This window comes from Electrophorus electricus, chromosome 2 (genome assembly GCF_041902795.1).
Source record: "Electrophorus electricus isolate QZ-2024a chromosome 2, ASM4190279v1, whole genome shotgun sequence".
In the NCBI taxonomy this organism is placed as follows: Eukaryota; Metazoa; Chordata; class Actinopteri; order Gymnotiformes; family Gymnotidae; genus Electrophorus; species Electrophorus electricus.
In genome coordinates this window covers 34,475,358-34,489,804 of record NC_137498.1, presented here as the reverse complement: position 1 = coordinate 34,489,804, position 14,447 = coordinate 34,475,358, and the positions used below count along the sequence as shown (strand labels likewise).

Here is a 14,447-nt window from a genome sequence, read left to right as displayed (position 1 = left end):
TTTATCTACTTTTATCTACTCAGCACATGCTATGATACTCGACAGCTTTACTTGTAAAATCATACAATTAACTATTTATTTATCCCAATTTCCAAAAAAGATAGAGAGAAGAGAAATGGCCAGTGAAGGAACAGAAGGAGTTAAAAATGACAAGACCAAACAGTCCTACAGAAATATGCCTGCCACCTATGGCAGGCATATCTCCCTTGGCTGGTCATTTGCATGAGGGGGTCATACAAGGTGAAACTGGGGGCTACGCTGAGCTGGCACTGAGGTAGAGCTAATGACAGGAGGCCCTGCAGAGGCAGCTAATGATGTGATTAAATACAGTGACACCACGAGGACTAGAAGGACTACTATATAAGGCCTCTGCAGGCAGGGGCTGACCACAGCCAGCTCCCAGCACTTCCACTACACACCCCAGCAGCCGCTAACATCTCCCACATGCAGGCCCAGTCCAGCAGGTGTACTGGCTAGCACAACCGCCAGCTGCACCAGCCTGGCCCAGCCACACGAGAAGTAGGCAGGGAGGGATAATCCTCAGTGCTTGGCCCCTACTGATGACACACATCTTTTCACTCACCTCTCCTCAAAATCTGCATTAGAACATGGCCAGTTTCTCCAAAGAAAGTGATTGGGGAACAGTGAGGTGCTAATGTTTGGCTCCCTCTCTCTCTGTAGACACTATCTCCAACTAAGGTGCTGCAGAATCATGGGTGAAGTGACTTGTGTATCCTGCTTCCTGCAAGCTTCTCATTCTTAGGGAGAAGCCACTTTACTCCCTTGATTGCTTTTGCATTAAATAAACATTTAGTTCTGGGATTGGAACAGAAGTTGCACCAAACATTCAGTACCAACTAGATACTGAATAAAAGAGGTATTCTAAGTCTTGTTATAAATATCGCAATAGCTAAATGCACAAAATAAGCATTGAATGACATGATGGGCAATTCACTTTCTAAGGACAGAAGTAATTCAACTTTTATTCTTGAAAAATCTATGACCAGTAGGTCAATGTTGCAATTACTACAACATAATTTCTTGCATGGTATATACAGATAAGAGCCAGTGCTGATGTTAATTACAATAAACATTGCCCTGCATAATTTGGAGTGTTAATCATTCTGGTGTTAATGGACCACATGGTCAGGACCCTGAAGCAGACCAGATGAGCTTCTGTGTGAAGATGCAACACTGGAAGTATCGGGCTGATTAAGGTGGCACTCCACAGGCTCAAGCGGAGGATATGCCAAGCTGGTGAGAGGAGCTGGAAGGTGACGAGCTGGCCTCACCTTGCCTCATCTTGCTTAATGAATTTGCTGGCTTTTAGGCTTCAGATGTTTGTGCTGAAACAACACTGCATCCTGAAACAAGCATTAAGGTGCACTTATGGGCGGGGCTTCCATGCAGCCCATTCTGTGTGCTGATGAGGGTCGCTCCTAGCCCTGCTCGGAAAACATGGAAGCGCGACAAAAAGGGTGGCTTGGCGAGCCGAGGCGGAGGATCTCATTGGCAGCCATGCACTGAAGTTCCCTATTAGCCTCCATGAGAGCCTCTTCATTTCCCTCTCTAATCAGAAAGCAAGAGCTCAGGAGGGAGGGATGCAAAAGAAACTAGACATGCTTCTTTACTCCAGCAGTGTTTCTTCTGGCTGTGAATAAAGTGACAGACTGAAGTCATTAAACCAGGGTGTCGCCTGCGATATGGACACCCAGGTGCTTTGCTGATGTCCTTTGAGATTAACTGATTAAACCAGGCCTAATAAAACTGATATGCATGCAAGCACTTTCACAAGTGCATTTAGCCCTCTTGATCATATTGTGAAGACTCTCTTCTAAGATGATTTGGGACACACTGGCGATATGTGCTGTTTAAAGCAGTAGGGAGAGGAGAGGGAAATTTCCCATGCTGCAATCTGATTAGACAAGATACGAAAAATCAGATAAAAATCTCAACTGTTAGGCTGATAGGTGATTTTTGTTGTTAAAGTCTCATTCACTCTAAGTTAAATGGAATAAAAGCAATATTTATTTAGGTAAAAACTACCTCCCTGGTTACAGAGACCTTCCTGGTTACATAACTGTAAACATAGAGCCTTTCTTTGCTACAACTGTGTATCAAAAGCTATAGAATGTATAGGCAATTTCCAACCTGGGCTTATTTCAATGAAAATAAATAACTGAAATACATTTCAAATCTGAATCACTAACGTAAATATATTGCATTTAATTAGTAAACGAAATAAAATGTCCACAGTCCATAGTGGTAACACACAGTCTGAAAAATCAGATGTATCTATAGTGTGAAAGCACAGCTGTATGTACATTGTGAATATACAGCCATATCTACAATGCATAAACACAGCTGAATCTACAGTCTGAAAATACAGCCATATCTGGGATGTATAAACACAGCTGTATGGAAAACCAGTTAAGCCTTTTGCCTCTCTGATTGTGGGACTTGTTAGCTGCGACTGGCGGCCTCCGCAGGCCGAGGATCGATACAGGAGCATGTCGCATATCATAAACACAGCCAGACAGTGATCAGCCCTGGCTGCTTGCTCAGCTGCCTAATCTGTTTATGTCAATACAATCAGTGTAGGTGCCCTCTGTGCCCACTATTCACTGCTGCAGTTTGTGTGCACACCAAGTGTCTCCCACATACATGTGGACAACACGGATGAGTGCTAATCTACAAAAGTGCTGTATATCACACAATAACCATCTGTGAGTCATGTGCTTTAGCCACTTCAGAATAAGGCGGGAAAAGGATGCGGCCAATTTTGAATCTCTCACCATGGTAACTCAGCACGAAGAAGCCACTACCACTGAAGTCACTGTGGAACTTGATGAGGATCTGGTTAGAGGTACTGTAGACTGACTCCAGGGCTGTGTTCCCGCTGAACTGGCCAATCTGTGGTGAGCTTTGGTCTGGTCCATCCCTGTTACAGTGACAAATAAAAAGAGCCAAACCTTTCTTTAGGAACTAGAATAAAAGGCAAGATGACTCAAAACTGACTGGTTTCTAATTAAACTCCCACAAAACACTGCTGAAATATATAAAGGTATTCTGTAGTTATTTATCTATTATATACTATAGTACAAAGGTATATTTAAAGTAATTTATATATACCATGCAAACATATTATTATTGTTGTTGTTGTTGTTATTGTATCTTATACCATTTAGCAGAAAGAAAACAGTTTCAGAGAGCTAAGATGGTTTTTTGGCTGATGGTTAAAGGTACTTGTGCCCAGAATGTCAATTGAGACACATGGGACTACAGATTCCTGGCTCAGAGATTAATGCTGTTCAAACATAACATGACATCTGGATGCACCAGATAAGTGTAAAAATTAAGCTGGACCCCAAAGCCAAGTTGATGGTTCATGTCAGATATGGTGTGGCTTTGACTGGGGGTCCTTGCTCTGCCTGAGCAAGCACAGCAGAAACACGCTGGCATTGAAGAGGCTGCTGCTTTTTGTCCATGTACCATTTCACTGGACTAATGAGCTTGCAAATAGTCTTTTATCTAGGTCACCTCTACCACATGAGATGGCCAGTAGGTACAACACACTAAGGAGCTGACGCAGTATCCTGAGAGAGGTGAGAGATGAAGGATAGTGTGTGAGTGAGTGTTTGTGTGTGTGTGTGTGTGTGTGTGTGTGTGTGTGTGTATGTGTGTGTGTGTGTGTGTGTGCATTTGTGGCTTTCCAAACAGTTTGGGGTTTAGAGATGCTGAAACAAATAACATAAATACAATCTGAAACTGAGGGACAGCATTAAAAAAATCAGTAATGTACTCTCCACATCAGCATAAGATTCATTATTTAAAGCAACCGGTAGGGGAGAATGTGCATACAGCATTAATAAATAAAAAGACCCCCTGGAACTTCTCTTAAAAAAAGGACCTTTAATACAAGAGTGTTCCATAGACATTAATTACTGAGAGTCAAACTGGGTTTCCTTCGGTACATCATAACATACAGCATGCAACAGCAGTGTCAAGGCACTATGAAGAACAATTACTCAAAAAGCACAGCTCTTTAAACCAGCCAGCTGCATGGACCTGCAGCTGCAAGTCTAACCTAGCAACAGTCTTTCTGCACCATTCCCACAAAACAAGACATTTCCCATAATGGGCAGGTACAAATGTTACAGCTCTCTGCATGCCTAGCTATAAAACAGATTTGCATTAGTATAGAATTACAAATCTTAGGAACTGCATGGATTAAGTTGTTATTCTGCTGTATTTAATTGTTCACTTTTCATGTTGCTTTAATCATTGCCATTTCGTTGGTATTGACTTTAAAATCCTTGGAATTAGTGTTTCTGGAACCAGTTTTTCTTTAGAGATATCTATATATCTGTATGATAATAGCAACATACCAAATGAGCTATTTTCCCACAAAGCCTAATTGGTAGCTATGGTAATAACTCAGAAGTGCATCTAATTGGCAAAGCTTTTTCCTACTGGGAGAGTCAAAGCTTAGAGCAAAAGGGAATGCAAATTAGGAGGGAAATGCAAAGATTCAAAAAATTTGTTTAATTAAGCCTCCAAATGTCTGAATGTGAAAACAAAATGGAGGACATAGCTTCATGCTAGCACTTTCAGGAACAAATATTTCATGAGCAGTTTCTTAAGCTCCCATTCTCACTTTTAAAACAAAATAAAGCTTTTAGCCCAGTTCTTTAATATAGGAATTTTAATCCTATTACAGAAAGAAAATGTTGGCAGAATATCCTTTAGCAAGATCTCACTGTATCAAGGCTGGATCTTTATTTTCATAAAAATATGTAGAGATTATTTAATAATTTGTGTCACAATAACTCAGGCAAGCTGGGTGACAAACAACTTAGCTGGCAGCACTCAAGATATGTTTTAAAACATAGTTTTCCTCCTAACACACATGGGGTTGTCATGTAGGACTGCTAATAGAGTAGTATTGGATATGCCCTCAAGATACTCTGCTCTTTTCATGGAAGTCCTGTAGGCCAACAGAGACCTGCTGCTCAAATCAGGCCTGCATGTCCATTAACTCTTTTAGTCACACAATCAGTCAAATATCTCAACAGAGCTGGCCTATTTCACCATGTTTTATTAGCTGAGAGACCTGCTCTGACAATGCTGCTTGCTATCGATCACAGACTGTTGAATATTAATTGACTCTTTATTAAGTATACCATTACCATGACATATTAGTGGGATGCATTCGAGCTCTTACCACACAGTGATGTAGTCATAGATGGGTTCAGTGCTGAGGACAGTGAAGTTTATGTAGATGCCATGCCCAGGGGGAACCCTCACACTCCACACACAGTCCTGGAAGTTGGGGTACTCGGCCGGGTGTCCGGGGGAGAAGATGGTACCATTCATGGAGGTGATGTTTCCCCCGCATAAAGCTTTATAGGGGTCAGAGAAGTCAGAATGATCTTACCATTTCTTATTAAACTACAACTACAAATTAAAAGTTCTGCAAATGTAACACATTGGCCATTTACCTATAACTTCAATCTTAAGGATGGGGAAAAAGGTTGACTCATAAACCAAGGGGCAGCTGCTTTCAGCACAGGGACACATGCCAGCATTTAGCATTAAAAGAAGAGTTTTATAATATCCCTGAGGCTTATAATATCCCTGAGGTAATGAGAATTGAAACCTTAAGCATATTCCTTATGTCAGCCTATTGCTTGGAATTTCATAGATAAGGACCAAATAATGACAGATTTCATTTCTGTTTCAAATGAAAAACAGCAAGCACACAAAACTGGGGTCATTCAATTTCAAAACACAATAACTGCACTGAATGGAGCAATGCCCTCTTTTTATAGCAGACCCTGACCCTTCTGAGCACACTATTAAAAGGTAAGGTAGAGACAATTAATCAGAATGTTAGAGTCTAATGTGACATTATGGCATGGTCACCTTCACAACGTGGCACAGGGTAGTTCCAGTTGCGACTGATTCCATGAAGGCAGGTGAGAGAGATTTCCCCAATGAGAGAGTATCCTGGCAGACACTCAAAAGATATGGTCATACCAACACTGAAGTCATTTCCAATCACAATGCCGTTTCGGAAGGGTCGAGGGTCAGGACAGCTCTGCAGCTGATAAGCTGGAGATAAAAAAACAACAACAGCAGCATAAACACACAGAGTGCTATTGAGGGCTATGAGCAAAATATAACTGTACCACACTATTGTAAAGCACAAATTTCAAAGCCCTTTCATAACCCTCCTTTTTTCATCTAAACTGTAGTAATTATAGCTGAACAGTAACAGTGGTTCATGTTTATGTAAATGAACTTGAACTATGCATGAACAGTTTAGAAGTTTGTGTCCACATGACAACTAAAACCACATAAAATACAAAACTCTCCAACACCCTGGCTGTTAGCATGGAAGACGTGCTTGAAACATGTCTTTTTCACTCCTGAGACTCAGGAGGCTTAGGGGCTTTAAAAGACGAAGCACTGAATGTGTGAGACAGAATATGCTCTTCCCCTGCAGTGTCCTGCTTCATGTAATACACTCTCCCAATGAAATGTCACTTTTGTTCAGACTAAAGATGTGAACATTTACCATTTAAATGTTTAAATTAACAAGGCATGACAGCCAACAGATGATAGTGATTAAAATGAAATGAATGGTTAGAAAACTCCACATGCATGAAGTGCATGGCTTTAAAAAGATGAGCTTCATTAAAAGATCCAGCTTCTTCCCATTGTAGGTTTATTCTGTTTAAAAGAACATAAATGATGAATTACCACTATTAGGCGTTGGCTAATTTTGAGTGATATAGCCTTTCCTACTTAAGAATATGTAGCATTTCTCTGTGAAGTGGACCCTATTCAGCAAGATAAACAGAGGTGGCCCTCACCCTGGTAGGTAATATGGAATCCAGGTTTGTTCTGTGAGTAGTCACTGTGGAAGAAGAAGCTGGTCTCATGGGTGGTGCTGAACAGAGGCTCTGGAACCTGCGGCCCACTGAACCTGTCTATTACAGTACTGGTCTCTGCAGGCCCACTCCTGATTTCCAGATAATCATGGATGGCCTCGGTGGAGAAGTTCAGGAACTGCAGGTGGATCCCTAATTGAACAGACATTTAAGAATGCAATATTACATAGTTATTACACCCTCTTGAACTCTTGAGGCGTGCTTGGGAAAATAATTATGTTCTGCTTCACCACCCTGTGGTTGATTTTGTTGCAATATACTTTTATCAGTAATAAATGTCAGTAATGGATACAGTGCTTCAATTTCGATCTATATATGTTTCTAACAATGAATACAGCAAATTAACTATAAAAGGCTGCCACATTGCTAATGAACTAATAAATAAAAAGCAACAATATTCCTCATAAACCAATGATGTCCCATAAAATTTAGGCATACCAAAGCCAGTGGGTAAGGTGACAGTCCAGGTGCAGTCAAGTCCACTGGGGTAGTTACCAGGGTAGCCAGGGCTCAGAATCACACCGCTCACTTCAGTCATGGACCCCCCACACTGAGCTGTAGAGAAGAACAATGTTAATATTGAGAGAAAAGAAAGTAAAAGGCATTTTCACCTTATGTGGGTGTTAATAATTATGTAATACATTGTGTGCTTCTTATCTGTTGACATTCATAAAAGAGTGTTTTATAACTAGCATGACTTATAAAAGACAATCAGTGCCAAACACCATGATTGTGTTGATCTCAATCAGCAGACCTTCCATTCATCAGTCACTGCTATCCTTTACTCAGTTCCCAACTGAATCACAAACTGTACATAATACAAAGATATAGTCTTGAGGATGATTCACAAAGCATTTGCCATACATTTCTGTACCATTAGATAACAGCTATTCATAGAGGCCTGGCAGGCTTCAGACAAATGGAATACAGCTCATCCATCATAGTAACAGATCAATTTCCTCCAGCTGGGACATTAGCATTGTCACGGTATGGCCCCTCCCCCCTCAAGTCTGTGTGTGCGCGTCTGTGTGTATGCACGCGCCTGAGTGTCTGTATTGCCACACCCTCTTGTGTCGTTCACCTGATCCCTGTTGTGTGTAATTGTCATGCGTGAATATAAGTCTCGCTTTGTATCATCAAAGTTGTCGGTGTTTGATCCAAGTAATCTGTGTTAAGATGTGTATGTTTCTTGTGTAAATAAAATGTATGTTTATGTTCGACATGTCTCGTCCCTGCATCCTGCTTAACCCTTGTCCATCACAGAAACACCAACCTACCGAGGATGCCTGGGAAAGGCAAAAAGAAGAAGGAAAAGAAGGGAAGTCAACGCCCTCCCACAGCACATGCAGCGAAGTCTCCCGTGGTCTTGGGCACCCTCCTGACTCCAGGTGCAGATCCAGGTGTGGAAGCAGGGGAGGCGTATGGAACCCCGGCAGGCAACCTGGACTGGTACAACGACTTCCAGTACTCGGAGTCGGACTCTGTGGACTCATACTGTCCAGTGGAGAGGCCTTCCCTCATCCTGGCCTTGCTCCAAGGAACTACCGGGAGGGAGGAACCCGCTGAACAATTTTGGGGGGGCCCTGTGTACAGCCCGGGATCGGACATTGCAGAGTGCTATGGGGAACAGCCGGACCAAGAGGACCGGTACTCGGAGATGGACTCTGCTGGGTCCTATGACCCATGCCTGGACGTGTATAGGGGCTACACGGATTACGGAGAGACAGAGGAGTGCAGTGACATCTGTCTGTGGTCGGAAAGGGGTTCCAATCGTGAGGAGGAATCTCCAATGGAGGTAGAAGAAGACCCTCATAGGCATCTTCCCTCTCACGATGATGCCAAAAGCTCACAGAGCAAGGATCCTCCAGCACCTAAGGCTCCGCCCAGGGCACGCTGCCCAGGAGCGAGCAGGCTAAACTGGTTGGCTAGCAGGGAGGCGTCGTCGTCGCATGAGCACACTCCCCCCCTTAAGGCGAAGAGCCCTAGAGTACATGCGCCTATGCCGAAGCCTCGGGAAGGCAAAAAAGCAGAGGCACCAGTACCCGCACCAGAACTGGGCAACACAGTTGGTGCGTGTCCCGACACCCATGTGCAGAAACCAGGACAGTCGACATGAGGGACACTCCCCGCCAGGCTGGTTGGTCTCCGACCCAGCCAACGACTGGGGGACTGGCTGGAGTTCCTCCCCCCTTCCCCGGACTAGTGAATATGTGTGGTGTTGTTCATGTGCCTGTCCCTGTTACCGTGTCTGTCCCGATTACACTAAATGTACCGGTCGCTTTGTTCCCCTTTGTGTCTGTGCCTGTTAGTGTGTGCGTCCCTGTCTGTCACCGTCTTGGTCCCTGTCCTTCCCCCCACTACCCTGTTGCGCTGGCCCGTGGCGAGTTGTGTGGTCCTCCAACGTCACCTTTTGCTGTTGGTCTTGGGGCCCGGTAGGCTGGCGCACCGGGAGTTGTGCCCTTGAGGGGGGGCTCTGTCACGGTACGGCCCCTCCCTCCTCAAGTCTGGGTGTGCGCGTCTGTGTGTGTGCGCGTCTGTGTGTCTGTATTGCCACACCCTCTCGTGTCTTTCACCTGATCCCTGTTGTATGTAATTGTCATGCGTGTATATAAGTCTCGTTTTGTATCGTCAAAGTTGTTGGTGTTTGATCCAAGTAGTCTGTATTAAGATGTATATGTTTCATGTGTAAATAAAATGTATATTTATGTTCGGCCTGCCTCATCCCTGCATCCTGCTTAACCCTTGTCTGTCACAAGCATAGCCCTCCATTTTTTTACATCTTGCTTATTCTCAGGCAAGCCTAATGCTAACTAGCTGGGAGGCAAGTCCAGATCCTGACACCTTAAAGCAGGGTGGTGAAGTGTTAAACAGGAACAAATAGAACAGCTACTTGCTGGGTTCTGATTGAATTCTGATATAAATTACAATTTTTTTGCTGCTTTTTGTTTTGTACTTAGAAGATCCAAAAACTACTGACATCATCGATGTGACAGTGAAGGATTTGCCCAAAAGGAAAGCAGTGAAATTTCCTGCTACAATAAAAGGCTTATCAGAGTCAAAAAGTTCCATCCGAGAGGGATAACTTTGGCAGAGGCCAAGATAGGGGGTATGAGTGCACATCTCAGTAATGAAAGCACACCTCCAAAGGAATGAAAGCCTAGAGGGAATCAGACAGGACAAGGGACAAAAGACAATCAGACACGTGCCTAGAGAACCGAAAAGATAAACAAGGCATCCTTGATCAGCCACAAACTTTTCAAAAGCATCCACTGGGTGCAGAACAGAGAGGGAAGTGGTCTCATAGGAAGACCCTGCTATGCACATGCAATGCTCCAGGAACAGGGGAAGGCTTGATGGCATCTGAGAGTGAAAACTCTGGTACATCAAATCAACAGCAAAACAAAATCTCAATTTAGTATCCCATGTGAAGCAGCATGAAATCAAGAGCTTTCAGAGTAGATAAACACAAACACTCACATGCATACACTCACACTAACACACAGGCACACACAGGCACACACAGGCGCACACACACACACACACACACACACACACACACACACACACACACACACACACACACACACACACACACACACACACACACACACAGAGCTGGCCCTTGTTAGTTTTCTTTGTTTTTGCCTGTAAAACTGGACTTGAAGACTCACAAAAGATCAGCGGAGGGAATAGAAATGGCCACACCCAGCTCCCACGAGGAGAGGAGCCTGGCACTCCTTTACCCTACAAATCCATTATAGTGAATATGATCAGCTTCATTATTTTTGTTTACCCCTCTTTGCACATGCTAATGCTCTAGTCCATCAGGTGCCGTATGCCAGGCAGCGTGTAAAGCTGTCACGATTCCAGTCCAACTCCCCTGCACCTTGAAGCGCATGCAGCTGTCACTGATCATTTATACATTCTGTCTCCATAAATGTTTACATTTATCTCTAAAGAAAATTCCTTGGTCTCTCATGCCATCTGCTCATCATACTATTTCTGGTGGTTATCATTATCATTTTGATACTTTTAATTAATTTGGATTAATTCAACTCTGTGGGCTGTTTGTCTGGAAATGTATTAAGTCAAAACTTGGATTAGAGTTCACTTTTAGAGGGGATTCTCTGGTGAAAATTGCCTAACATTAGAGTTCATCTAAAACCTGCCATGGGTCTGATTTATTTGCAGTTCCTCTAGTGTTTAAAAAAAGAAAAAAAATGTATATGAATATTTCCTGCAAAAACCTGCCAATGGAGAAAAGTACATAATGAATTTTAAGTGGTATGTGCTTTTTTGGGCTGTTGAGAATTAGCTCTGCTAGCTTCCATTATGATTTAAAACAGCCTTGAAAAAAGATGAGAGGATAATCTTTCACTCACTTGGAGCATTTTGTCAGTCTACCCAAGGATAACATTAACCTCATTTATTTCAGTAAAACCCACTCCATGTAACCTACTCAGTCATCAAGAAAAAATGTTTTTGGTTATTTGTGTGATTACATTAATGTATATTATATTTGATCCACCTCAGAGATACACAAGAGCTTATCTGAGCTGAACAGCAAACAGTTGGAAATAAGCATTAAAAAAAATTAATCTAGCGGGATTCTGCGACTGTTTTTATTAAAGGCATGAGGAGTCAGCCGAGCGCTTAATTATTGAGCCAGCCACTTCAGCAATTTCAGCTTCAATGTGGCTTAAACAATTAGCATGAGAAAGACAAATAAAACACATCTCAGCCATGCGATGAGACTTCCCATAAAAAAGGCCACAAGAGTAAACAGCAGACCATCAACTACAATGTTCTTCAGTGGATCACACAGAAACTCTGACATACTCTGCATTTAAGGCCAAAAACCAAGGATACAGTGGAGGTATAAAAGTGTGTCCCAATAAAGCCAACATTACACTGAAACTCCTTTTTATGGGATCTTGTAATGTATCACAACCAAGAATCTGGACATGACCAGTTTACTAAAATATAAAAAACCTCCAGCCAGCAAGTGGCTTAGGCGGAGGGGCCTCAAAAACTTACAAAGGAGCAAGATTTTTAGATAGAGATTAAGTCTGCTCTTAGAGAAAATTTCAATGTCAGTGTCAGTCAGTGATTTAAGACTGAGTTGGACTGTTATATATATAATTGACCCGTGGAGTTAAATTAATTAAATATTAATTAAATATCCATACCAAGGCAGAGTGGTACAGGGTAATTCCACCTCCTCACTGGCCCAGGCATACAAGTTATGTGAGCATTTCCCTGTTGGAAAACAACAGAAAATGAATATTATAAAAATAATATTACATTTTCACCAATTTACACTTGAAATTTGTATTGAATAAAACAAAACGTTTAAGTGATTATGACCCATGTGGCAGTAGCCTTATGAAAATGTGAAAAACTGTATAATTACCTGTAAAGAATATCCTTGCTCACAATGGAACATAACTACATCTCCCACCATATAACGATCTCCCACTTTAATCCCATATGTAGGGGTCTGAGGCTCCGGGCAGGAATCAAGACCAATTGCTATGGACACATGAAATGATCTCAAACTGAAATCACCACTGAACAGTAGTGATAGTTATGGTAACAATTCATGAGTGTTAGGCAACTACTTAGGGATGGTCTCTGGACTTGAATTAAGCCTAGATTTGAGTTAAATTGTACATTCAGTGGGGACTGTAAATCAGTGACTGGAAAACTGGCTTTTAAGTGCAGCATTAGCACAGGCTGCTATTCCCATTGTACTGCAGTGCCTTTGAGGATATGAGGACATTCATAGCCTCCAAACACTGAGGTGCTGTTCTCCAGATTATTTTATAGACACAAATACAGACGCCAGGCAGGTTTTTGTGTAGAACAGGTGTGGTCCAACATCATCCTGCAGCCAGATTATGTGGCCAACTTCTGGGGTAAAATTAGGGGCCTTGGCTCACCTGTGCCATTTCCATGCATTTTAGTACATGCCAGAAGGGCCTGAGGGAGTGAAGCTAGGCCAAGGCACTGCCACTAGCTGTTATATCATGAAAAAACATGTCCTTAAATGTTCTACTAATGGAAATCCATGAGGGAGCAGATGACCATGTATTTCCAGGTCAAATCACCTTATGAGAGACGAGGCTTGAATAATTTTGGTTAAAGAAAAAAACTGGATTGGTCAAGAAAAACATACAAATGTAAATTAAAGGAAGACATGCAGCTTCGCCTCGACGTCACACGACTGGTCTGACAATCATTGTCCCTTTTGCACACTGATACATGACAATGTGGGAAAGTTGCATCCCAAATAATTTGCAGGTAAGGTTTTTATTTATTTATTTAGTTGTTCTATGGTAAAAATCACAAGCCAACAGTGATGAGCACTGTCTCTACAGCAGCCTAGCTCTTCAATAAGCAATGAATTTGGGGGATTTCAGTGGGAGGCATGAAACTGCTCTCTGATTGTACCTGTGTACTCCAGATGGAAGCCTGCTGCTGACACACTGATGTCTGATACAAAGTTCAGGTAAAGGTTGTTAGATGTGCTGTTCAGCAGCTGTGGTATGGTTGTCCCTGAAACAGAAGCAATAGCAATATATCCTTCTTCCTTTAATGTATTTTATAAGACAGCACTTATAGGGTAACAAAAGTTGAAATTCTTTAAAGGCTGTTAAAGATGCTAAAGGCTGTTAAAGATGAAGGTTAAACCTCTTTACTGCTAAATTCAGGCACAAATCAAACAATAGTAAGATACTACTGTGTTGATAAATTCTGCAGTGAACAAGCAGATATTTTTACTTACAAGATCCATTATAAAGTTACCAGAACAAAAATAACTCAGCATAGCAAAATCATACAAACCCATTCATGAACTTACACAAAAATGGTTTCCCCTATGGTAGAATTTCTACTACAACTTAAATGGATCTAATTGGTCATAAATGCATATCTAAATGGACCTTGTTAATTTATGGATATATCTTGTTAAAATGTCACTTGGTAGCAGACCTCTTCCTACTTATGCAGTTATCCACAGAGTGGTACAGTCTCCTGTGCTGTTCCACCACCACTCTGTCCATCTCTCTATTGCTGCCTATTGTTCTAAGACTTGTCCAGGCAGTGGTAGAAGAGTGAAAGCCAGTACTGTCCTCCCAGCCAGTAAAAGATGCATATCCAACATCCCTGGCTAATCACTGGCTCCAGTGGCTGCTTGGCACCAACATGCCTCTGTTGTTTGTTAGCAAAAGCCACACTAATCAATGGGCCATAGGTGGCACACAGAAGCTCCATCATAAAGGGGCAGTGGCTGTTTGTTATAATCTAATTTTACTTGCCATTGAAAATTAGCCAGTACTGGCACATTTAGCTTTGAATCGATAAACATGCAGTGCCCCTGACCTATATACAACAAATCAACAAACTAACAAACAAAATGAACAAAGAAATAAATAAATGAATAAATAAGCCTGCCAAAACAACATTCTGCACTTTTTTTTAGTCTTCAGC

At 42.1% G+C, this 14,447-nt stretch overlaps 1 protein-coding gene across 8 annotated transcripts in view; it reads right to left on the bottom strand.

Annotated features, from left to right (window-relative positions):
• Positions 1-14,447, bottom strand: part of csmd3b (CUB and Sushi multiple domains 3b) — a 313,453-nt gene that overhangs the window by 49,130 nt on the left and 249,876 nt on the right. For all 8 annotated transcript variants that reach the window (XM_027011676.3, XM_081700305.1, XM_081700321.1 and 5 more), the window contains 8 exons: positions 13,410-13,514; positions 12,370-12,488; positions 12,146-12,215; positions 7,395-7,511; positions 6,879-7,088; positions 5,926-6,114; positions 5,225-5,402; positions 2,796-2,941 (listed from right to left, as the gene is read on the bottom strand). In XM_027011676.3, the coding sequence (XP_026867477.2) occupies positions 2,796-2,941; positions 5,225-5,402; positions 5,926-6,114; positions 6,879-7,088; positions 7,395-7,511; positions 12,146-12,215; positions 12,370-12,488; positions 13,410-13,514 (1,134 nt within the window). The remainder of the gene's footprint in view (positions 1-2,795; positions 2,942-5,224; positions 5,403-5,925; positions 6,115-6,878; positions 7,089-7,394; positions 7,512-12,145; positions 12,216-12,369; positions 12,489-13,409; positions 13,515-14,447) is intronic.